This window comes from Manis pentadactyla, chromosome Y (genome assembly GCF_030020395.1).
Source record: "Manis pentadactyla isolate mManPen7 chromosome Y, mManPen7.hap1, whole genome shotgun sequence".
Classification (NCBI taxonomy): domain Eukaryota; kingdom Metazoa; phylum Chordata; class Mammalia; order Pholidota; family Manidae; genus Manis; species Manis pentadactyla.
Window position 1 is genome coordinate 27,278,942 of NC_080039.1, and position 25,714 is coordinate 27,304,655.

The following is a 25,714-nucleotide window of genomic DNA, read 5'->3' on the forward strand; positions in this document are numbered from 1 at the left end:
AAGAATCCCCAGACAGTGTATATAACAGCTCAATAAGCGAGCTAAGCTAGGCAGTAAGATACTAAAGAAGCCACTCTTGAACCTTTGGTAACCATGAATCGAAAGCCTTCAATGGCAATAAGAACATATCTTTCAATAGTCATCCTAAACGTAAACGAACTGAATACACCAATCAAAAGACAGAGTAATAAAATGGATAAAAAAGTGAGACCCATCTACATGTTGCTTACAAGAAACTCACCTCAATCCCAAACACATGCACAGACTAAAGACATGGAAAAACATAACAGTGAGAAGAAAGCAGGGGTTGCAGTACTAGTATTAGACAAAATAGAATTCAAAACAAAGAAAGTAACAAGAGATAAAGAAGTACACTACATAATGATAAAGGGCTCAGTCCAACAAGAGGATATAACCATTCTAAATATATATGCACCCAACACAGGAGCACCAGCATATGTGAAACAAATACTAACAGAACTAAAGTGGGAAATAGACTGCAATGCATTCATTCTAGGAGACTTCAACACACCACTCACCCGAAAGGATAGATCCACTGGGCAGAAAATAAGTAAGGACACGGAAGCACTGAACAACACACTAGAACAGGTGGACCTCATAGACATCTATAGAACTCTACATGCAAAAGCAACAGGATACACATTTTTCTCAAGTGCACATGGAACATTTTCCAGAATAGACTACATACTACCACACAAAAAGATCCTAAGTAAATGCCAAAAGATTGAATTTCTCCCAAACAACTTTCAGACCACAAAGGTATAAAACCAGAAATAAATTGTACAAAGAAAACAAAAATGCTCACAAACACATGGAGACTTAACAACATGCTCCTAAATAATCAATGGATCAACAAACAAATTAAAGTAGATATCAAGGAATATATGGAAACAAATGACAACAACAACACAAAGCCCCAACTTCTGTGGGACGTAGTGAAAGCAGTCTTAAGAGGAAAGTATATAGCCATCCAGGTATATTTAAAGAAGGAAAAAAAATCCCAAATGAATAGTCTAACATCACAATTATCGAAATTGGAAAAAGAAGAACAAATGATGCCTAAAGTCAGGAGAAGGATTGACATAATAAAGATCAGAGAAGAAATAAACAAAATTGAGAAGAATAAAACAGTAGAAAAAAAATCAATGAAACAGAGCTGGTTCTCTAAGAAAATAAACAAAATAGATAAGGCTCTAGCCAGACTTATTAAGAGAAAAAGAGAATCAACGCACATTAACAGAATCAGAAATAAGAATGGAAAAATCATGACAGACTCCACAGAAATACAAGGAATTATTAAATACTACTATGAAAACCTATGTGTTAAGAAGTTGGAAAACCTAGAAGAAATGGACAACATCCTATAAAAATACAACCTTCCAAGACTGACCAACGAAGAAACACAAAAGTTAAACAAACCAATTATGAGCAAAGAAATTGAAGTGGTAATCAAAAAACTACCCAAGATCAATCCCCCAGGCCAGACAGATTTACCTTGGTATTTTATCAGACATACAGAGAACACATAATACCCATTCTCTTTAAAGTTCTCCAAAAAATAGAAGAGGAAGGAATACTGCAAAACTCATTCTAAGAAGCCAACATCAACCTAATATCAAAACCAGGCAAAGACCTCACCAAAAAGAAAATTACAGACCAATATCCCTGGTGAATGTAGATGCAAAAATACTCAATAAAATATTAGCAAACCGAATTCAAAAATATATCAAAAGGATCATACACCGCGAACAAGTGGGATTCATCCCAGGGATGCAAGGATGGTACAACATTCAAAGTCCATCAACATCATCCACCACATCAACAAAAAGAAGGACAAAAACCACATGATCATAACCATAGATGCTGAAAAAGCATTTGGCAAAATTCAACTTTCATTCATGTTAAAAGCTCCCAGCAAAATGGGTGTAGATTTCAAATACCTCAACATAATAAAGGCCATATATGATAAACCCACAGCCAACATCATACTGAACAGCGAGAAGCTGAAATCTTTTCCTCTGAGATTGGGAACAAGACAGGAATACCCACTCTACCCCCTGCTATTTAACATAGTACTGGAGGTCCTAGCGATGGCAATTAGACAAAACAAAGAAATACAAGGAATTCAGATTGGTAAAGAATAAGTTAAACTTCTTCTTTGCACTATTTGCAGATGACATGATATTGTACATAAAAAACCCTAAAGTATCCACTCCAAAACTACTAGAAATGATATTGGAATTCAGCAAAATTGCAGGATACAAAATTAACATACAGAAATCTGTGGCTTTCCTATACACTAAAAATGAACCAATAGAGAAATCAGCAAAACAACTCCGTTCACAATTGCATCAAAAAGAATAAAATACCTAGGAATAAACCTAACCAAAGAAGTGAAAGACCTATACCCTGAAAACTACAAGACAGTCTTAAGAGAAATTAAAGGGGACACTAACAGATGGAAACTCATCCCATGCTCCTGGCTAGGAAGAATTAATATCATCAAAATGGCCTTCCTGCCTAAAGCAATATACAGATTTGATGCAATCCCTATCAAATTAACAGCAACATTCTTCAATGAACTGGAACAAATAATTCAAAAATTCATATGGAAACACCAAAGACCCCTATAGCCAAAGCAATCCTGAGAAAGAAGAATAAAGTAGGGGGGATCTCACTCCCCAACTTCAAGCTCTACTACAAAGCCATAGTAATCAAGACAATTTGGTACTGGCACAACTACAGAGCCACAGACGAGTGGAATAGTTTATAGAGATTCCAGACATTGACCCAAACATATATTGTCAATTAATATTTGATAAAGGAGCCATGGACATACAATGGGAAAATGACCGTCTCTTCAACAGATGGTGCTGGCAAAACTGGACAGCTACATGTAGGAGAATGAAACTGGACCATTGTCTAACTGCATATGAAAAAGTAAATTCTAAATGGATCAAAGACCTGAATGTAAGTCATGGAACCATAAAACCCTTAGAAAATAACATAGGCAAAAATCTGTTAGACATAAACATGAGTGACCTCTTCTTGAATATATCTCCTTGGGCAAGGAAAACAAAAGCAAAAATAAACAAGTCAGACTATATTTAGGTGAAAACTTCTGTACAGCAAAAAACACCATCAATAGAACAAAACAGTACCCTACAGTATGGGAGAATATATTTGTAAATGACAGGTCCAATGAAGGCTTGACATCCAAAATATATAAAGAGCTCACCCACCTCAACAAACAAATAATCCAATAAAAAATGGGCAGAGAAACTGAACAGAAAGTTCTCCAAGAAAGAAATTCAGATGGCCAACAGACACCTGAAAAGATGCTCCTCATTGCTCATTATCAGAGAAATGCAAATTAAAACCACAATGAGGTATCACCACACACAAATAAGGACGGCTACCATCCAAAAGACAAACAACAACAAATGTTGGTGAGTTTGTGGAGAAAGGAGACCCTCCTGCACTGCTGGTAGGAATGTAAATTATTTCAACCATTGTGGAAAGCAGTATGGAGGTTCCTCAAAATGCTCAAAATAGACTTACCATTTGACCCTCGAATTGCACTCCTAGGAATTTACCCTAAGAATGCAGCACTCAAATCTGAAAAAGAGAGATTCACCCCTATGTTTATCACAGCACAATTTACAATAGCCAAGAATTGGAAGCAACCTAAGTGTCCATCAGTAGATGAATGTATATAAAAGATGTGGTACATATACACAATGGAATATTATTCAGCTGTATGAGGAAAACAAATCCTACCATTTGCAATAACATGGATGGAGCTAGAGGGTATTATGCTCAGTGAAATAAGCCACACAGAGAAAGAGAAATACCAAATGATTTCACTCATCTGTGGAGTATAAGAACAAAGGGAAACACCGAAGGAACAAAACAACAGCAGAATCACAGAACCAAAGAATGGACTAACAGGTACCAAAGGGAAAGGGACTGGGGAGGATGGTTGTGTAAGGAGGGATGGAGGGGGGGAGAAGAAAGGCTGTATTATGATTAGCATGCATAATGTGGGGTGTGTGAGAATGGGGAGGGCTTTGCAACACAGAGAAGACAAGTAGTGATTCTACAACATTTTGCTATGCTGATGGACAGTGACTGTAATGTGGTTTGTGGGGGTACTTGGTATAGGGGAGAGCCTAGTGAACATAATATTCTTTATGTAATTGTAGTTTAATGATTGCAAAAAAAGAAAAAGAAAAGGGGTTTACTACTTGATAGGATAAAACTAACTGCAAATCAACAATTAATGCATGTTTTACATATCCTTAATTTTGATCTTTTAGAGGGTGTCAGATGATCACCTATGGAAGTAAATTTTACTGATCATATTCCTTTCTTTAAAAAAAAAAGAAGTAGTTCCTGTGTTGTGATCTCCAATAGGTTCTTCACAATAGTATAAAGGTCATATCACAGTGTGGGCAAACGGTTTGTTTGTATTTATAGAGAGGATCAAAGTCTAATTTGGCTACCGAGAAAATGAATTAAGATACGATATGAAGAACTTCCAACGTCAACATCCTCTGGAAGAGTCATTCCAGAAGATGATCATCAAAAAACCTCAACTCAGATCCTGGCACTGTTGCAATTGTAGCTGCATTCAACCCACCGGTTCCTGGACTTGCCATTGGACTGAAGAAGGAGATATCTAAGCTGGCCTGTGTATATAGTAAAACAACAAATTTGACTGTATCTATACTGTCGGATCTCAACCAAGAATTAGGAGAAGTGCAAGTTGCAGTGCTCCAAAATCGTGTGACTACAGACTATCTTCTCTTAAAAGAACATATGGGATGTGAACAGTTGCCAGTAATGTGTTTTTATTTTGTCTGATTTTTCTCAAACTATTCAAATTCAGTTAGACAATATCCATCATATCATTAATAGGTTTTCACAAATGCCTAGGGTAACTAAATGGTTTTCTTGGTTTCATTGGTTATGGCTGGTAATTGTAGGTCTGCTTTGGTTATTTAGCTGTATTTCCTATAGTGTTAATGTGTGTACACAATTTAATTAGTAGTTTAAAACCTATACACGCTATGTTACTGTACAAGAAGATATGTCATAGGAATAATCTTCCCATGTTTTCTTCCATCTGCTACTTCTATAGCTTTTCTTCTTCCTTCCTAATTACATCCTTTCAGTGGAATTTTTGCCTCATATAGAAAATTATCAAGTATCATAATTCTTCCACGTGGTAAAGATACCTCAAGACAAATGCTGGGCATAGAAGCCACAGGGCATAAATCTGCAAAGAAGTAGAAAGCTAATCTTTTCAAAGAATATTGCTTCTCTCACTTACCAACTTTACATTTCCCTGTATGGCCCCGGAAGATGACTGGTTAGCCAGAGATGGGTAAGATTCCTCAAGGGAGGAACAACCCAGGACAGGCACAGTTGCAGGGGGGCCATCAGGTGAGAAATTGGGGATCAACAGAGGTGAGGCTTAGAACCTCACCCCTGCTCTTGTTTTAGAGAAATCTTCTGCACCCTTGGATGTTTTGTTGCCCTTGTCTAGCTTAGATTAATACTTAGTCTATAGGCACAGACCTGATCTTCTACATTTGCCCTCTTACAGCACTAAATTATGTTTTCTACCATTATCTTGAATCTACCTACCACTTCATCATTTTATTAAAACAAAAATAATAATAATAAGGGAGAAATGTGGGATTCACATATAAATCAAGTATAAAAATCAAACGAATAATCATATCTGACTTGGTTGTTCATAGTTCATGATGCATGATCAAAACCAAAAATTTCTGTGATATGACTGCCCGTGCACTGTTCACCATGTAAGAACTTATTCACTATGTAAGAACTTGTTCGTTATGCTTCAGAAGATTGGAGACTGTTGAGAATTAGGCTTGGGGTTGATTAATGATTGCTCATTGAGTCTCCTATACAGAATTTTATTGTTGTTAACAACCATTTGATCAATAAATATGAGAGATGCCCTCTCAAAATAGATAAATAAATAAAGTAGTGAATAAATAAATAAATTCACTAATAAGTAAACCTTCATAGCTTTTCTTGTGGGTTTCAATTACATTAAAACTGTCAGCTTTTTATTATCACTTAAGACTACTGAAAGAAAATTTAGAGAAAATTGTGGGCATTTCATTCCTTCATTCTTGAGCTTGTTGATGATGGAAGACAATTTAAACTGCAGGAGTTTGGATTCATTCCCAGCCAAAGAAATTTTATCAACAAGGTAAATATCATTAAGTAAATGATAATTGACTTGCTTTATGTTTATTTTACATGGACTGGAAAATAGCAACAAGTTTCTGATGTAGAGGATGATCTTAGCAGCTGTAAGTCTAGCTTCTTCAGAAATCAGTGCATATGACAGCGCCTCTGTAAAATGGATAGAGGCATTGAGACCTTCATCAGTGCTTTTTCTTCTGCTTCATTTTAAGGAAGCCAGAGGAGGAAAAAAATGTTCCAATGCTCTATGTTTTTATGAGCACAACATTAGAGAGTGGGTATATACTATATACACACGAACATGCATGCCATGGTTATCGAAAATGTTACCTCCAGCGATGTGTAGAAAATTTCTTTAGGGTGTTTACAGTTGGATTTATTGGTTGCCTCTGATACAGTCCTGAAGGCAAGGATATTTCAAATGGGCATTAATTATCATTAAATGATAGTAGCAGCAATATGTGAGGTAAAATTAAATGTATTTACTTTGAGAGTCTTCCCTTGCAGAATTTCTGCACACTGATTTTTTCTACTGTTTTATTATTCTCAATTTTATTTATTTCTTCTCTGATCTTTAATATGTCCCTCCTTCTGCTGACTTTGGGCCTCATTTGTTCTTTTTCCAGTTTCAAAAATTGGGGATTTAGAGTATTTATTTGGGATTGTTCTTCCTTCTTTAAGTATGCCTGGATTGCTATATACTTTCCTCTTAGAACTGCCTTAGCTGCATCCCACAGAAGTTGGGGCTTTATGCTGCCATTGTCATTTGTCTGTATATATTGCTTGATCTCTGTTTTAATTTAGTCATTGATTCATTGACTATTTAGAAGCATGTTGTTAAGCCTCCATGTATTTGTGTTTTCTGTTTCTGTTTGTACAATTTATTTCTAGTTTTATGCCTTTCTGGTCTGAGAAGTTGGTTGGTTGAATTTTAATCTTTTTTAATTTACTGAGTCTCTTTTTGGGGCCTAATATGTGGTCTATTCTGGAAAATGTTCCATGTGCAGAGAGAAGAGTGTGTAACCTACTGCTTTTCTGTGAAGAGTTCTGTAGATGTCTGTTAAGTCTGTCTGTTCTAGTGTGTTTTACAGTGTCTCTGTGTCCTTACTTACTTTCTGTCTGGTGGATCTGTCCTTTGGATTGAGTTGTGTGTTGAAGTCTCCTAGAACAAATGCATTGCATTCTATTTCCTCCTTTAATTCTGTTAATATTTGTTTCACATATATTAGTGCTCCTGTATTGGGTGCATATATATTTATAATGGTTATAACCTCTTGTTGGACTGAGCCCTTTATCATTATATAATGTCCTTCTTTATGTCTTGTTACTTTCTTTGTTTTGAAGTCTATTTTGACTGATACCAGAACTGCTACACCTGCTTTTTTCTCCCTATTGTTTGCATGAAATATCTTTCTCCATCCCTTGACTTTTGGTCTGTGCATGTGTTTGGGTTTGAGGTGAGTCTTGTACGCAGCATATAGATGGGTGTTGCTTTTTTATCCATGCTGTTACTCTGTGTCTTCTGATTGGTGCATTCAGTCTGTTTACATTTAGGGTGATTATTGAGAGATACGTACTTGTTGCCATTGCAGGCTTTAGATTTGTTGTTACCAAAGGTTCAAGGATAGCTTCTTTACTATCTGTCTAACTTAACTCGCTTATTTAGCTATTGTTAGCACAGTCTGATGATTTTTTACGTCCCTTCTTATTTCTCCTCCTCCAATATTTATATGTTGAGTGTTTTATTTTATACTCTTTTGTGTTTCCTTTGACTGCTTTTGTGAGTAGTTGATTTTATTTTTTGCCTTTAGTTAGTATTTGGTTGGTCTGCTTTCTTTGCTGTGATATTATTTTCTCAGTTGACATCTATTTTGCCTTAGGAGTGCTTCCATCTAGAGTAGTCCCTTTAAAATATTCTGTAGAGGTGGTTTAAAGGGGGCAAATTCCCTAAACTTTTGCTTGTCTGGGAATTGTTTAATCCCTCCATATTTAAATGATAATCTTGCTGGATACAGTATCCTTGGTTCAAGGCCCTTCTGTTTCATTGCATTAAATATATCATGCTATTCTCTTCTGGCTTGTAAGGTTTCTGTTGAGAAGTCTGATGATAGCCTGATGGGTTTCCCTTTGTGGGTGACCTTTTTTCTCTCTCTGGTTGCCTTTAATACTCTGTCATTGTCCTTGATCTTTGCCATTTTAGTTATTATATGTCTTGGTGTTGTCCTCTTTGGGTCCCCTGTGTTGGGAGTTCTGTGGGCCTCCATTGTCTGAGAGACTATTTCCTCCCCCAATTTTGGGAAGTTTTCAGCAATTATTTCTTCAAAGACACTTTCTATCCCTTTTTCTCTCTCTTCTTCTTCTGGTACTCCTATAATGTGAATATTGTTCCATTTGGATTGATCACACAATTCTCTTAATATTCTTTCATTCCTCGAGATCCTTTTATCTCTCTCTGCCTCAGCTTCTCTGTACTCCTGTTCTCTGATTTCTATTCCATTAGTGGCCTCTTGCACCTCATCCAGTCTGCTCTTAAGTCCTTCCAGAGATTGTTTTATTTCTGTATTCTCCCTCCCTACTTGCTCCTTTAGCTCTTGTATTTCTCTGCAGGTCCATCAGCATGGTTATGACTTTTATTTTGAATTCTTTTTCAGGAAGATTGGTCATATCTATCTCCCCATGCCCTCTCCAGGGTCGTCTGAGTAATTCTGGACTGGGCCAGATTCTTCTGCCTTTTCATGGCGATAGAGGCAGCTGTAGGCAGGTTGCACATGTGTCAGCTGGGAGAACAAAGTCCTTTCCTGTTTGCTGTTCACCTTGCCCTTCTCTTCTGCCTGTGCTGGTTACCCGCACTCCTGGAGCAGCCTCCAGGTTAATCCCCTAAGCTGCCATGGTGGAGTCATCATCTGGGTAGCCCAGAGCCCTGTGGGTAGTGAGAGGCTTGCCGGGTGTGCTCTTCTGCAAGAGCGGCAGCCCTTCACACCTTGCTCTGGTTTCTTCTCCCTGCGCTGGGCAGCTGCACACTGGCAGCATCCTTTGGGTCTGGCCTGGGCATCTGTGCACTAGGAGGAGATTCTGGGTGGCTACTGGGGGCACGGCTGCTCCCGGGCTGCTTCACTACTACCACAGGCATGCTCAGCTGCTGCTGCCACTGGCTCATGTGCCCACTCCCAGGCCACTCCACCGCCACCTCTCTCAGGCTACTGGGCCACTGTGTCGGGGGCTGTGCTGGCTGGGTGAACAACGGGTTGGCTGATTGTTGCTGCAAGGGGCTTCAGAGCTCTGCTGCTGCCCAGAGGGTTAGGATGCCTCGAGTTCACTGGGATTCCCAGCAGCTGTGCTGAGTGTGCCATTATGATTCCATCCAGCTCTGAGGTCCCTGTCCCTTTGAGACTTTCAAAAAGCACTCACTTTTCTTTTGTCCCAGGGGACCTGGTTGTAGGGTCCCACTCACAGATTTTCCTTTTCCATTTCTCTAATATGCAGCATACTGTGCACTGTGTGTCTGTGTTCCCGGTGAAGGTTACTAAAACTGGTTGTTTAGCAGTCCTGGGCTTTCACTCCCTCCCTCCTCTGACTCCTTTCCTCCCGCTGGGAGCCAGGGTAGGGGGAGCATTCAGGTTCTGCTGGTCTTGGCTTGTATCTTCTCCCCTTCGTGAGATTCTTAGTTCTCACAGGTGTAGATGTGGCCTTGCTGTTTTACTATATCCACTGGTCTCTCTTTTAGGAATAGTTGTACTTGTTGTATTTTCAAAAATATGTATGGTTTTGGAAGGAGATTTCCGCTGCCCTACTCACACTACCATCTTGGCTTTCCTCCCAGAATTTCTACACATATAATAATATGAACTGGCCATTTTAATTGCTCCTTTTTTCACTTTGCATGTAAAACTACATAGTGTGGGTTGAAGTTTAAGATGGAAATTATGAGACAGTAAAATAAGTTTCAGTTGGGATGAAAGAGAAAGCAATGTCATTGACCAGAAAGAGGAAACATCGATTGGAAGAGAGGTTAGCAGGAATAATTCCTGAGGAATTTTAAAGTTGTTGTTTGTTTATGTTCAAATGTTCCTGTTTCTCACCCCACCAGGTCTTGGCAGCCACTTGGCAGTCTGTATGGTCGGATGCTGACTGGTCCAAAGGTCCACACATGTAGTCACCATAAAGGTATGCCTCCCACCATCCCACCCCTGGATCTTTGTCCTTCTGCCAAGATCTGTTTGAGAAGAAGAAATGTGTTTTGCCAAAACTGAACATGTTCTATTTTTAAATGTTTTTTTCAGGAGGAAGTTGCAGGCCTTTCTCCTTGCTGAAACTGAAGGTAATAGATACAGCATGTTTAAATCATTATGGGCTATATTTAGTCAACTTTACATGATGAATCAGCCTTTTATTGCCTTCTAAGAATTTTGGCTACTGAACCAGCTATTGCAAACTTTTCTGGGTATTACCGGGAGAGGATGCCTCCTTCTAAAGTCAATCCCTCTTTTCAAATAAAATCAATTCACTCTTCAATTGTGAGTTAAAATTAAGCTAAAAGATTAATTATAATTGGGTACATGAGTCTAGATTTTATTTGTTTTCCCATCATGATTCTTTGCTCTGTTGGTTTCTCAATATGATTCATATCTCTTTGCAGATTGATTTGCTAGTTAATCTTGAAAGTTATTAGAAAAATACATAGATTACTCTTTATCTGTCTAATGAGATGAGTAAGGTACCAGAAGAGCAAATTAACAATCTTGGGTATGTAAGTGTTGAAGCCCACATCCCAAACTAAAACAGATGATCAGCCCCCTGCCACCAAGAATAAGTTCTGTAAAACATTCCCTTTTAGTAGGTGGGATTTTAGTATTTCCTTTTTGTTTTGTTTTGTTTTTGAGAAAAAATACAGAACTTTTGTGACTTTAAAAACATACTGATGTGAGGCACGAATTCTACTAAAGGGTTGTAATTAGGAAGGAGGAAGAAAAGCTATTGAAGTAGCAGATGGAAGGAAGCATGGGAAGATTGATTATTTCTTTGACATAACTTCTTGTAGAGTAACATAAACATGCATAGGTTTTAACAAACTACTAATTAAATTGCATACACACATTAACAGAATAGGAATATAGATACATAACAAAAGCAGACCTACAATTACCAGCCATATCCAGTTAAACCAGGAAAACCAGTTAGGTATCCTAGGCATTTGTAAAAACTTATCAATAATATGGTGGATATTATCTAACTGAATTTGAATAGTTTGAGAAAAATCAGACAAATTAAATTCTCCAAGTGGTAAAGATACCTCAAGAAAAATGCTGGGCATAGAAGCCACGGGGTATAAATCTGCAAAGAAGTAAAAAGCTAACCTTTTCAAAGAATATTGCTTCTCTCTCACTTACCAACTTTACATTTCCCTGTATGGCCCCGGAAGATGACTGGTTAGCCAGAGACGGGTAAGCTTCCTCAAGGGAGGAACAACCTAAGACAGGCACAGTCGCAGGGGGGCCATCAGGTGAGAAATTGGGGATCAACATAGGTGAGGCTTAGAACCTCACCCCCCCTGTTCTGAGAGAAATCTTCTGCACCCTTGGATGTTTTATTGCCCTTGTATAGCTTGGATTAATACTTAGTCTATAGGCACAGACCTGATCATCTACATTTACCCTCTTACAGCACTAAATTATGTTTTTCTATCTTTATCTTGCATCTACGTACAAACTCAGCGTTTTAGTAAAAAAAAAATATGGGAGAAATGTGGGATTCACATATAAATCAAGTATAAAAATCAAACGAATAATCATATCTGACTTGATTGTTTATAGTTCATGACACGTGATCAAAACCGAAAGTTTCTGTGATGACTGCCCTTGCACTGTTCACCATGTAAGAACTTACTCACTATGTAAGAACTTGTTCGTTATGCTTCAGAAGATTGGAGACTGTTGAGAATTAGGCTTGGGGTTGATTAATGATTGTGCACTGAGTCCCCTATACAGATTTTTATTGTTCTTAACAACCATTTGATCAATAAATATGAGAGATGCCCCCTCAAAAAAAAAAGAAGTAGAAGAAAAACAAACAAACAAAAATAAACAGACTAGGATAAAAACATATAGATGGAAATTTAGGGAAGATTTTTGCTTCATTGTTTTAAAAGAAACAAACAGAACTAAAACGATAGACCTAAATTTAACTAAAGTAGGATCTTATTGAGGTGGTTTTGTTTTTAAACCAAATACACAAACATTGTTTTCACAAAGTAAGCATATAGAAGACTTTGACAGTTTACTTAAACATTTGAAATGTCATTAGTAAAAACAAAAATTTATAAAATGTTAATGAAGTTGAGTTTGTGCCTGGCTTTAACTTAACGTGCCTTCAAGGTTCAGCCATGTTTACCATGAATCTTTTTTTTTATGGCTCACTTACATTCCCTTGTATAGATATGCCACCTTTTCTTTATCCAGTCATCAATTGATGGACATTTGGGTGTATCTGCTTTTGGTTGTTATGAGTAATGCTGCAGTGAACATTTTTGTGCAGATGTGCATCTTCATTTCTCTTGGGTATGTACCTGGAGTAGAATTGCTAGGTAAAAGGGTAATTCTGTTTAACACTTTGAAGAACCATCAGACTTTTCTAGAGTGGCTGCCTGCCATCCGTCAGTATTTCTCAAAATGCCGTAGAAGCATATTCCAAGTGTCAGAGGGAAAATGGAAGAGGAGGTCAGTTGCTCAGTGTTTTGAGTGGGCATTAATTCAGTACTGAGGGAACATAAGCCTCCATTGAATTGAATTGTGTCCTGCTCTGTGAGGCACTGGAGTTTAGCTTTATAGATATGGGGTTTTGGATTTTTCTGTAGCCTTTGATAACTCATTATGCAGATTGGACATGTAGCAGGGTTGTTTGGGATCATGGTGGGAAATTGCACTCTGGTAGTTACCTACCACAGCATCTCTGGTGCATCGTCAGTAACACCGGGAGTCATCGGGAAAGCACGTGCCCTCTCCCCTAAGTATTGGGCTCTGTGCATCAGAAACTGAGGGCTAATACCTGTTTCCCCTAGACCTACTAGTTTCAACATGTCCCCAACTTTGGGAGCAATTCCCAGCAGACCGTAGTGGTGGTATTTTCTTGACTGTCAATTTTAAAGTAGTTCATGTGTTCACAGGGAGCGTCCACATTGTAGTTACCAGGCAGGAAGCTTTCAAGCCGGGAAGGGACAAGGCCATTGTTCCCTCATGTAGAAATGGGGAAATCTTCACCAGAGTTGAGAAAACAGAGAGCAGGGGATTGGGGGTGTTGGGGAGCTCATGTTCTCTGTCAAGGGCCAGAGAGTGAGTAAGTAGCTTAGGCTTTGTGGGCCAGGTGTTGTCTGTTGAAATCCCTCACCTCTGCTCTTCTAGTGTGAAAGCAGCTGTGGATCCTACAGTGAATGAACAAACATGGCTAAGTGCCAATAAAACTTCATTTATAGACACTGAAAATTTGAATGGTGTATCAATTTCTTGGGTCACAAAATTGGATACTTTTGATTTTCTTTTCAGCCATTTAAAAATGTAAAAAGCCTTTGTAGCTCACAGGCTTTACAAAAGGAAGCCACAGGTGGGGGTTAGCCTGGAGGCCGCAGTGTGCCGACCGGGTGGTCTGTTGCTGCCTTTTCTGACTTTGCCTTCTGAGGTGGAGGACCCCTGGAAGGGCAGCTGTGCGAGGCCTGTGGTCTGGCTAAGACAGGACCCAAGTTGTGGGTGCTTACTGCAGGCACTGCAGATGGTCAGGGAGGCAAGGCTCGGGGACCTGAGGGCCTTCCTGCGTGTACAGAGGGTGGCTCTGGACCTGGGAAACCGCCCTAACTTGGGGGTTCTCAGGGAGGTGCTCCTGGCATCTAGTGGGTGGAGCCCAAGGGTGCTGCTCGGCCCCCTCCAGTGCCCAGGGCAGCCTCACAGGGAAGATTTATTAGGTCCCCAAAGGCCCATGGTACCCTGACTGACAAACCCGACTCACTGCTGCTGTCGGTATTTGATTTTATATTTTAAATCCTATCAGTGTTGGGGCCATGGAAATTTAATCTGCTGACCATTTGATTAATAAATGCTATTCCTATGTTTGCTGATGTAAACATGAGGATGTTAGAGCCTCGTCCAATAGTTTGGCTCACAGTGCTTGGAGTGTTTGTCTTTAAAAAATATTTTTGTGTTGTCATTCATTTAAATTGATACATCAAAAAATGCTGTAACTCCAAGACTTCTGAGATCCAGGATGCCTCAGTGCATGAGGCATCGCCTGCCTTTTATCTACAGAGAAAGCCACTGGGTGGATTCTTCAAACAGAGACCACATTATATGTGAGAAACAAGTAAATGGCCTTGCTTATGACTCAGCCTAAGGAAAGGGAATCATCAAGGTCAAAATAAATCCTGCATATGTGGGTACAAATCACAGTGTTTTAGAGGCTTCGTGGCCAACCTGTGTACATTCCTGAAATTTGTTTGAAGGCCTAGTGCTCATTATGGAGAGTCTGTTTCCAGCCTCTCGGTCTTAGAGATAATTAAAACTGCAAATTAACTTACAAACTAAGTGGAAGCATTAGCCTAAAGACCAAAGTCATTAGAAAATTACTGGTATGTGCATGCAATAGCTGTCACAGTCTCCCAAAACAGTCGCTTTGAAACCTTGGGAATGTGAATTTGCATCTAACTATGTAGAGGGGAGAAGAATTGTTAAAGGAAAATTGTGCTATTTGTCTTAATGTACATCATCTGACTGGTGGTGGAGGCTTCTAAGCAGTGGTTTGCTGTTACTAGCTTCAGCATTATGAGGAAGGCTTGTTTCTGAGTATGCCTCGTGGGCAGGCTGAGAAGATGTGCAGAGGGCTTAGGGTGACAAGTACAGAGCATTGGAAAGAGGCCCCATGGCCACTTGGGAGGCCTTGGGAAGAGCACGGAGTGTTTTGGTGTTAACTCCAGGGCTGGTCTCCTTTCCTGCCACGTCAGCATCTCCCAGTGAGGTGCACATGGGCTTTGGATGAAGGCTTCATCCAGCCATTAATTAACCCAGAAGGGTGGCCAGGCACAGAAAGGACCCTTTCTGAAAGCCTTACCTTGGAGATGTTGTTACTCTGTGAAGAGCAGCATTATTTTCCTCACAAAAGACACTCTTCTCTCTGCCTCATTTCCTTTTTAGAAGTGCTGAGTTGCTCTCACACTGATTATTTCTGAAGACGTTGCCAGGTTTTAATTATATTTTAATGAATATGAAAACAGCTCATGTTCATAGGGGCAAATACAGAAAAGCACACCCTCACACATGCAGATATATGTCTAGCACGATCCTACCCCTAGAGTCAGGTGTAAGACAAATTGGAGGGCATCTTCCGTTTCTGTGGGTGTGGGTGTGTGTTTACAAAGCAAAATGGAGCATCGTGCACATACCATCTTGAAACCTACTTTTTTCACATATCTCTATATCGTGAACATTTCCCCAGTCCTTTCCATTAAGGTCTGCATGTTTCCCCGCTGGTTTATTCCCATATTTAAATGGGGGTGGTGCTATTAGGACTCTCTTAATAAAATAATAGTTATTTGATTTTACTTATAATTTTGGACTGTTTTACTCCAAGTAAATAAATATAACTGTCATATTTAGTGAAAAATCTTATCATTGAAGGGAATTTTTTTTCTTACCATAGACTAATACACACATATTCATTGGAGAATGAAGATATAAGTCCGTGGAAGATAGCAATCGAGATGAAACCACTGTTACTATTTTCATGCAGTTCACTTCCAGCCTTTCCTGTGTGTGTATTTTCCTACAGTTGGAGTCAAACTATAGATGCTGTAATTTATTTAATCATTCTGTCATTGGACAGCATGTTTCAGCAGGCACATACTGGCTTAAATGCATAGGAGAAAGAGATAGGCAAACTTAAGAGAAATGAACCTGTTCCATCTCCAAAGTAAGCAGATCCCCAGCCAGATGGTAGAAAAGGAGGCTATGTTGGTGCTAATGCATGCATTAAAATTTTCGTCTTGAATTGACCACTGATGGTGAAATAAAAATGAACTCAGCTCATGTTGGAAGAAGAGAACCATTCTGGAGAAAGAGGCTGGGGGCGTAAGCCCTGCTGTATTCAGGCTGGCAGAGAATTTGTTCACATCCTGGAGAAGCACAGAGCCAAGTGCCTTTTCATGCTGACATAATTCCGAGCAGATCTCCCAGCGGCTCTGGCTCTCGGTCCTCAGTGTGCCTGGAAACAAATGCCAAGGACCTGAGCTTTGTCCTGAAGGTTCTTGTAGGGTCAACGCCAGCAGGCTCAGAGCAGAAACAAGAAATGACACAAACTTGCTTCCGTCCCTGGAGAAACAAGGGCTGCTTTAAACGATTTTAGGAGAGTATTTCATATTGGGGCAGATCGTGGAAAGAAAACACCGCCCTCAAATGGTGTCAGGTCCGCACCGTGTTTCCCTCCCTTTAATCAGCGGGAGCTTAGTTCCCTGTGCGCAGACGGGCAGGACACTCAGTGCCGTTCTCTGTCAGTACCACCAGCCTGCGCTCTGGAGGTCTCCTGTGGTCTCCATCTCTAGAGAGAGCTCTTACGTCTCTTGAGGCAATTAAATAGCAGTAAGATTCTGCTGTTGGGGGACATTTCTTTCCCTTCCCAGACAGTGACAGCACATTAAATACTGTAACTGTGAACTAAAATAAGACCCTCAGACATTGGTCTTGGGACCAAGTCTTCGACTATTTTGTGAAGGGAACCGGGATTAATAGGAGCTTTTGCTACCCTGATATTAAATCGTGAAAAGAAATCCTATAAGTAATTTTCCCTTCAGCTTCTTGATGGCTTTCACCCCAAATTATGATGTAAGTTGGAGTGTTTACCTTCAGCAGGGCCACTGCCAGATGCTGGCCACTCACGCTCACCTGCTGCCCCTTAGACAGTGGAGGGTGGGGGGCCGGCGCTGCGGGGGCAGGTCTAACCATTCTGCAGGATCACAACTCCAGAGACCTCAGAGCGGCCTAATTGAAGGGTCTCTGATCACAACCGCGTCAGACAAGAAAATAGACACCGGTGGCACTGATTAAGAACCCATATGCTTGCTTTCTCCTGCTGTTCAGGCCAAGAAGGATCCCCCTCTGCTGCAGAAGCTCTCACTTTCTCTAGACCCAGGCAGGTTGCAGCCACCAGTGGCAGAGCCCAGAACTTGAGCCTGAACCGTGCTGTTCTGGACACTGCCTCCAGGCTGCGCCTTCTTTGCTGGGCTTTTCAAGCGGCACCTGCAGGTTCAGGACTGGCTGGCCAGCTGCTCTGTGTGGTGGGCTGAGGGCGCGCCTTCTCTGGCCGGGTGCCTAGGCTGGATGAGAATTGATGTCAAAGCACTCACAACACCACAGCCGTGCTCCCAGTGTGGGACTGTGGCTGTCCTCGGTCTGAGAGGTGAGGACTGAGTCACATAGTGTCCCTCTGATCCAGAGCTGGAAGGGGATGGAGATGTGATTGGGGATCAGGCTGCTTGGCTTCCAGCCACCAGACCCCCAAATCCCACATCTCCCCCTAAGTTGATGACAGCCAGCACAGACATGTCACGTTCCACATCATGTGCCCATAAATCATTCTTGCAAGTTGTAGAGGCTGGAGGCTGACGTCCCCCCACGAAGGAGACAGTGATGGCGATGGTGATGGCATTTTCCTTTGGACCTTATTACAAGGGCAGTCTTCCAGCCCTGGGCCCAGGGGAGCATCGGGTACATCGTTAGAACCAGTTTTCTGCAGTAGCCCCCACACAAGACTTATACACACACAGCTCCTATAGAGAGCTCTCTGGCCTCACGCTTCCCCCTGAATCTTGTCTCCATCAGTCAGGAAGTGACCTTCTCCCTCTTCTAAAACATCCCTCCTTTCTGTGAACTGGCCTTCCTTGGAACTCTGCCACCCCTCATAGTTCCTTGGGGCATATGTGGGGACTTAACTATTGGAGCATTTCATTATTTGTGTGGATGTCTTACTAAGCAGCTTAAAGGCAAGGAGTGTGTGTGTGTGTGTGTGTGTGTGTGTGTGTGTGTGTGTGTGTGAATTTGTTTAATCCTTGGTATTGCCAAACACTCCTTGGAAAAGTGGGTACTCGGTGATGTTTTCTGTTTTTTTCCCTCACACATCATTTTCATGAAGCATGAAAAAACTAGAGCAATGCCTATGTGATATTTTCATCTGCAGCGGGATTTCGGCGAATACTAGAGCAGGGCCCCCATACGCCCATACACCGTGCAGGTGATGGGCTGCCCAGTGTGAGGGCTTCCCTTTCTTCTCACGGAGCTCCTTTCCTAAGAAGAGTGCGTTGGAAATAATACATGACTCAGATAATGACAACTGGAAGATCTCCACATGAGTGAGAGCCATGCTAGTATTGCGATCCCACCATGCCTCAAGGCAGATAAATTATCCTGTTTTTCATGTGCTGTACCTGAGCTCTCATTTCAGAGGTCTGAATCTTTTTCCCTTTGGTCTTTTTCTCTAAAGAAATAAAAACTTACTCATTTAATGATAAAAATTTTGCCACCGAAAAAAATGCCTGAAAAATCATACTTAACAGCAAGCAGCTGAAAGCTTTTCACCTGAGATTGGGAACAAGACAGGGATGCCCACTCTCCCCTCTGTTATTCAACATAGTACTGGAGGTCCTGGCCACGGCAGTCAGACAACACAAAGAAATAAAAGGTATCCAGATTGGTAAAGAAGTCAAACTGTCACTATTTGCAGATGACATGACGTACTGAAAAAAACCTAAAAGACTCCACTCCAAAACTACTAGAACTAATATCTGAATTCAGCAAAGTTGCAGGATACAATATTAATACACAGAAATCTGTGGCATTCCTATACACTAACAATGAACTAGCAGAGAGAGAAATCAGGAAAACAATTCCATTCACAATTGCATCAAAAAGAGTAAAATACCTAGGAATTAACCTAACCAAGGAAGTGAAAGACCTACACTCTGAAAACTACAAGACACTCATGAAAGAAATTAAAGAAGATACCAATAAATGGAAACACAGCCCGTGCTCACTGATAGGAGGAATTAATATTGTCAAAATGGCCATCCTACCTAAAGCTATCTACAGATTCAATGCAATCCCTATCAAAATACTAATAGCATTCTTCAATGAACTAGAGAAAATTGTCCTAAAATTCATATAGAACCATAAAAGACCTCAAATAGCCAAAGCAATTCTGAGAAGGAAGAATAAAGCTGGGGGGATTACGCTCCCCAACTTCAAGGTCTAGTACAAAGCCACTGTAATCAAGACAATTTGGTACTGGCACAAGAAGAAATCCATAGACCAATGGAACAGACTACAGAGCCCTGATATAAACCCAACCATATATGGTCAATTAATATATGATAAAGGAGCATGGACATACAATGGTGAAATGACAGCCTCTTCAACAGCTGGTGTTGGCAAAACTGAACAGCTACCTGCAAGAGAATGACACTGGATTATTGTTTAATCCCATACACAAAAGTAAAGTCGAAATGGATTAAAGACTTGAATGTGAGTCATGAAACCATAAAACTCTTAGAAGACAACATAGACAAACATCTCCTGAATATAAGCATGAGCAACTTCTTCCTGAATGCATCTCCTTGAGAAAGGGAAACAAAATAAAAAATGAACTCATGGGACTACATCAAACTAAAAATTTCCTGTATAGCAAAGGACACCATCAACAGAACAAGAACGCATCCTATGGGAGTATATATTTGTAAATGACATATCTGACAAGGGGTTAACATCCAAAATATATAAAGAAATCACATGCCTCAACACCCAAAAAGCAAATAACCCAATTAAAAAATGGGCAGAGGATATGAACAGACAGTTCTCCAAAGAAATTCAAATGGCCAACAGGCACATGTAAAGATGCTCAACATCGCTAATTATCAGGGAAAGGCAAATTAAAACCACAATGAGGTATCACCTCACACCAGTTAGGATGGCCAACATAGAAAAGACCAGGAACAACAAATGCTGGCGAGGATGCAGAGAAAGGGGAACCCTCCTACACTGCTGGTCGGAATGTAAACTAGTTCAACCATTGAGGAAAGCAGTATGGAGGTTCCTCAAAAAACTAAAAATAGAAATACCATTTGACTTGGAAATTCCACTTCCAGGAATTTACCCAAAGAATACAAGTTCTCAGATTCAAAAAGATATATGCACCCCATGTTTATTGCAGCACTATTTTCAGTAGCCAAGATATGGAAGGAATCTAAGTGTCCATCAGTACATGAATGAATAAAGAAGATGTGGTACATGTGCACAATGGAATTCAGCCATAAGGAGAAAACACATCCTACCATTTACACCAAAATGGACAGAGTTAGAGGGTATTATGCTCAGTGAATTAGGCCAGGCAGAGAAAAACAAATAGGAGATGATTTCACTCATCTGTGGAATATAAGAACAAAGAAAAAAACTGAAGGAACAAAACAGCAGCAGACTCACAGAACCCATGGATGGACTAACAGTTACTAAAGGGAGGGAGACCGTGGAGGATGGATGGGAACCGAGGGATACGGGGAGCGGATAAAGAAATGGAGGCATTATTATTAGCATGTATATTGTGGGAGCAGGCACACGGAGGGCTGCACAATGCAGAGAAGACCAGTAGTGATTCTACCGCATCTTACTACGCCGATGGACACTGACTGTAATGAGGTATGGGGGGGACTTAGTGATGCGGGAGGTCTAGTAGACATAATGTTGATCATGTAATTGTAGATTAATGATACCAAAAAAAAAAAGAAAACAATAGAAAACATTTAGCTAACAAAAACAAACAAACAAAAAGCCCAAAAATGTGTGATAGGACTGTGAAAAACCCTTTGCAGACCTCTTAAAATGCTTGGTGGAAGTGACATCAGTGCAAGTGATCCTGGCCTTTTTTGGCCTTTTCTGGGTTGATGTCGGAGCCCTTGTTCACCCGTACATTTTTGTTTGGTGGGCCTCTGTTCTCTGGGCTTGCTCATATTTCCCCCCCGGGTGGTCATGAGGAAAGTCTCTCTACATGGCTCCTTAAGTTCCCATCGTGTCCCTCCACCCACCTGCAGTCACCACTTGCCTTGTACATCCTGGAGGTCTCAGCCAGGGTGTTACTGATGCCGCATCTCTGGCAAAATGCAAACGGTCAGAGGTGCGGGGGGGTTTCTCTCTCCTATGCTCCAGGTTCTGGAGACCTGGCCTCTTGTACAAGTAGTGTCAAGGTGACACTGACATCTGCGTAGCCCATCATAATGCTCATCTTCCTTCTCAGGGCTGTGTTAGGTAACCCTATAGGTATAGCAACCATCCAGTTACCGTGTAAACTTCTGTGAGTGAAAGGCATTGTGATTAATCACTTCTCCACAGCAGCAGGCACATTGTGGGCCACTTGGTGACCTTCTGGGGGTGTTGCCATAACTACAGGTCTTCTCAGCAACCTTCTGTCTGCAGAAGCACTTGCTGTCTCATCCAGTGAGTGTGGACGCGTGCTTCCGGTCCATGCATGCCCGTTACCGAGGGTGTTGTGATCCTAACGCACTCATGCCTGTGTTGAATAAAAAGTTGGTTTTTATTTTCATTTTCTGTTGTGTCTGAATTTTTCTTCATTGGTGTGGTTTGTACTTGACCCTATCCCAGTGCTATAAGATACACCAATGCTTTTTTTTCAGGGGAAACATTCACCTGGATGTATGTTTATATATTTATATATATAATTAAAAAATTGTATGTAATCACATGATCACAAAATATAGCACAAATCAAGCATTAATTGCCTTCATAGGGACACCATGATGGATGGTGTATTTTTAGTTTTCTAAAAATTACACAGTTAAAAAAATATAGGCACTGTTTCAAAAACTTTGTGCTTTTTTCCTCTTGCCTTTCCCACAGAAGGTGGCCCCGCTGCGTTAAAACCTCATTGCCGCGAGGTAAGGCTAAGATGAGCATCACCAGTGACGAGGTGAACTTCCTGGTGTATCGCTATCTGCAGGAGTCAGGTAAGAGAGCAGGTTTCTGTTGGGGGTAATCTTGGGCCCGGCAGTCTGCCATCCATCAAAACACCAGGCTGTAGGGAAGGAAAGGCTAAAAACACTCTTAGGAGAGTTCAAGGAGAGAAGGGAGGGCTGTGGGGCTGTTCCACTCCTGTGATGGGACGAGGGAGTGTGTTCTTTCTTCCCTCGATAGTTAGGTTCAGATGAAATCGGACTGGAATTAACACCAAGAGCAGTTGTGATGGCCATGGGAAGGGGTGGGGTGCGATCCGGGCCCTTGGTCTCCTCCTTAGTGATGCCGCTTTGGGCTGGTGTTTATCTGTGGTGTACACACAGCTGACCCTTGAATCACACAGGTTTGGACCACAAGAGTTCCCTTATATGTGTTTTTTTTTTCCCCCAATAACTATGTTGGAAAATCTTCTGGAGACTTTGACAGGTTTTAAAAACACTTTTTTCCCTCTAGTTTTATTTTCCCTCTATATTCCCTCTAGTATATATTACACATAACATACAAAATCTGTGTTCACTGATTGTTTAGGTTATCAGTAAGGCTTCTGGTCCACAGCAGGCAATTTGTAGTTAGGTTTTGGGGAGTCAGAAGTTATATTCAGATTTTCAACTACGCAGGGGGTCAGCATCGTTTACCCCTGTGTTGTTTGAGGGTCAGCTGTATATGGTGTGTATGTATATACATGTGAAATATATATTTATATGAACCTGTTAGATTTCGGACCAGAGATTTATTGAGCTCCTAAATCACCCTGAAGAATGGGCTCTAGGCAGTTTTCCACAAAGTAGAAATACTTCCAGTGTCTTTCGACACTTCTGATCATGACCGTGACATTACTTCATGGGAAACGGTGAACGGGCCAAATGTGTGTTCGCTGTCGACTACATGGACCTGGTGTGTAGCGGCTGCTGTCCTTGGAGCAGGGAAAGGGCTAGAAGAGAGCCCGGGGTCTGGCCTGGCTTTGTCACAGATGAGTGGGAGTCCTTGATGTTCCGGAGCCTTCACTTCCCCGTGGCGCAGCACTGGGGGCGCCCCAAACAGTGGGGCCGAGCTAAGCAGTGTAGAGAATTACAGCTGCTTTTTGAAACTCTTAAGAAGCCTTAATTCCTTTTTTTATTAACTGCATTAATTTTTTATTAGTTTTTAAAGTGAATACTTCTTTTCAACTTTTAAAACTTTAAAATATTTCATTGGAGGCATACAAAATGACATAATGAAAAAAAAATCTTTGGACCCACCAGCCACCCAACTCAAGAGATATATACCCTTTCCAGGGGCAGTAGGGACCCCTGTGTTGAACGCTGGTGCTCCTCAGGGGCCGCCCCCGCCGGTTCGGGGTTCTGTATCCCCATGCCTTTACTGCACGAGGATGTCTTCCTAAGCAGTGTTTAGTACTGGTGTCCAGCTAGCCAGAGCCGCTGTAACAAAGCGCCACTGGGGTGGCTCAAGCGCAAGTACACCGCGTCGTGGTTCTAGAGGACAGAAGCGCGAAAGCTGGGTGTTGGCAGGGTCGGTGCCTTCTGAGGCCGTGAGAGTCAGTCCCAAGCCCCTGGGCGTTTGCTGGCTGTCACGGGCGCTCCTGGCCCAGCCCGTACGTGCACTGTTCCCCATACCTGCCTTCACCCTCAACTGGCGTTCTCCCTGTGCGCTTCAATCTCTGTGGCCAAATTTGTCCAAGTTCTGTTTTGTAAAGACAGTCATATTGGATGAGGGCTCACTGCTCTCCATTATAAATAATTACATCTGTATTTCTACATAAAGTCATGTTCTGAGGTGTACTGGGGGTTAGGACCACAGCATACGAATGCGGAGCAGGCAACACAACCTCGGACACTTGGCTATGCAGGTATTTTAAGTTCTGTGCACGCGGTATCATCTTGTATATACTCTGCAAGTCGGATTTTCAGGAAGGAGACCAATTCCCAAGCCCCCACCTCCCAGAGACACATGGATGAGGACGGAGGGGGACCAGCTTGTGGGTGCCCGGGTCCCGGCTCTGGAGAGTCCGCCCGAAGGCTGAGATGGGCAGGCACTGCAGCCTCACCAGGTGGCCTGAGCTCTGATCCTGGAACAAGTGATCTACCCCATTGGGGCCTCGCCTTCCCTGTGAAAAATGGCTATCCTGGATCGAAGTGAGGCAGGGGAGGTCCGTTGAACCACGTGACCTGTTACAGAGAAACATGTCACTCCGTCCAAGCCTGGATCTCTGCCCCTTCGGACCCCAGCTGCCATTATTCATGGAAAGTGCACCTGCTCTCTACATATATATTAGATCGTTTGCATGAACTGTTGCCAGAATATAGTATAAAAAGTTGATAAAACAAAATATGTCCTTCATCATCCCTGCAAATTGGGCCAGTACCCATCACTGCCATAATTCCTTAACCTCAGAACTCAGAGGCATGATTCCCTTAGCGGACAGGTGGTCTTCTAGCGCACAACTGATAGATTCCCAGGGGTGCCGCCAAGTGAACAGCCCACATACTAACCCTCCCCCATCGACTTTTCACCATGATATTTGAGGTTCTTTCCTTACAGAAACACCCCCTTACGGAGATGGGATGAAGGCAGAAATATAGTCAAAACGTGACTGCATCCGGCCGAAATGTCATCCTGTTTGGGCACATGAGGATAAATAACGTGTGTGTTACCCTACTTTGGCTGTGTGTCCCTGGGACCCGGGGCCCCAGGGCAAGCCCTGTCCCTCCCCCAGAGAAGCCAGACTTCCTTCTTTAGGGTTTGTGTGCATTTGTCTCCCATTCGTTGATAAAGTTTCTGTAACCAGGCAACTAAGGAGAGTTTGTGACATAGCAACATGTAGACTTTCATCAAGTTGATTTTATGTAACATCTACTAAAGTCCTGTCCTAAGTTGTCAGAGTCCTTAAAGAAAAATCCCACGTGTTCAGTAGGCATTGAAGAGACTCTTGGTCTTGCTCTAATGATTGTGTATACCCTTCCAATACCTGGGGGAATTGGAGTACCCCCAATGACGTAGTCAGAAGAAGAAATGCATAATGGTAAAACATTCATTTCCGAGTTGTTTTACATGTTTATCTCAAATTCTTAAGTTTTGGTCAAGCAAATATGTATTGAGCTCCTGCCAATGGTAGAGAGCACCTTGTCAGCCTATTCAGGTGTGCTTTCTAGCTTACAAAGTGGAAAAGAAAAATAAAACACATCCTTAACCCCTTCAAGCACCCATGTTCTCTCTCCTTTACCACCATCAAACTCAGAGTAAAAGTAAGTCCTGTGTTATGATAGGTGAGTCATTCCTCAGCGCCCGGTCTTGCTTTCTCTGCTGGAAGTTGCCAGGAAGGTCTGTGTTGCCACGTCTTACTGTATTTGTCATGGTGTGCATGTTGTATGTAGGAGAACATGGCATAGAGAACATGGGATGGGCAGGGT

General features: G+C 41.5%; 1 protein-coding gene across 6 annotated transcripts in view; it reads left to right on the plus strand.

The window, feature by feature from the left end:
* The window catches only part of LOC130682073 (F-box-like/WD repeat-containing protein TBL1X), a 261,269-nt gene that overhangs the window by 178,837 nt on the left and 56,718 nt on the right, over window positions 1-25,714 (plus strand). For 4 of the 6 annotated variants that reach the window (XM_057496204.1, XM_057496205.1, XM_057496207.1 and 1 more), the window contains exons 3-5: window positions 10,355-10,431; window positions 10,548-10,585; window positions 22,194-22,300. In XM_057496204.1, coding sequence (XP_057352187.1) covers window positions 22,243-22,300 — 58 coding nt within the window. In that variant the 5' untranslated portion in view covers window positions 10,355-10,431; window positions 10,548-10,585; window positions 22,194-22,242. Of the gene's footprint in view, window positions 1-10,354; window positions 10,432-10,547; window positions 10,586-22,193; window positions 22,301-25,714 lie in introns of those variants that run through there. The other 2 variants (XM_057496206.1, XM_057496209.1) reach the window with 2 other exon arrangements.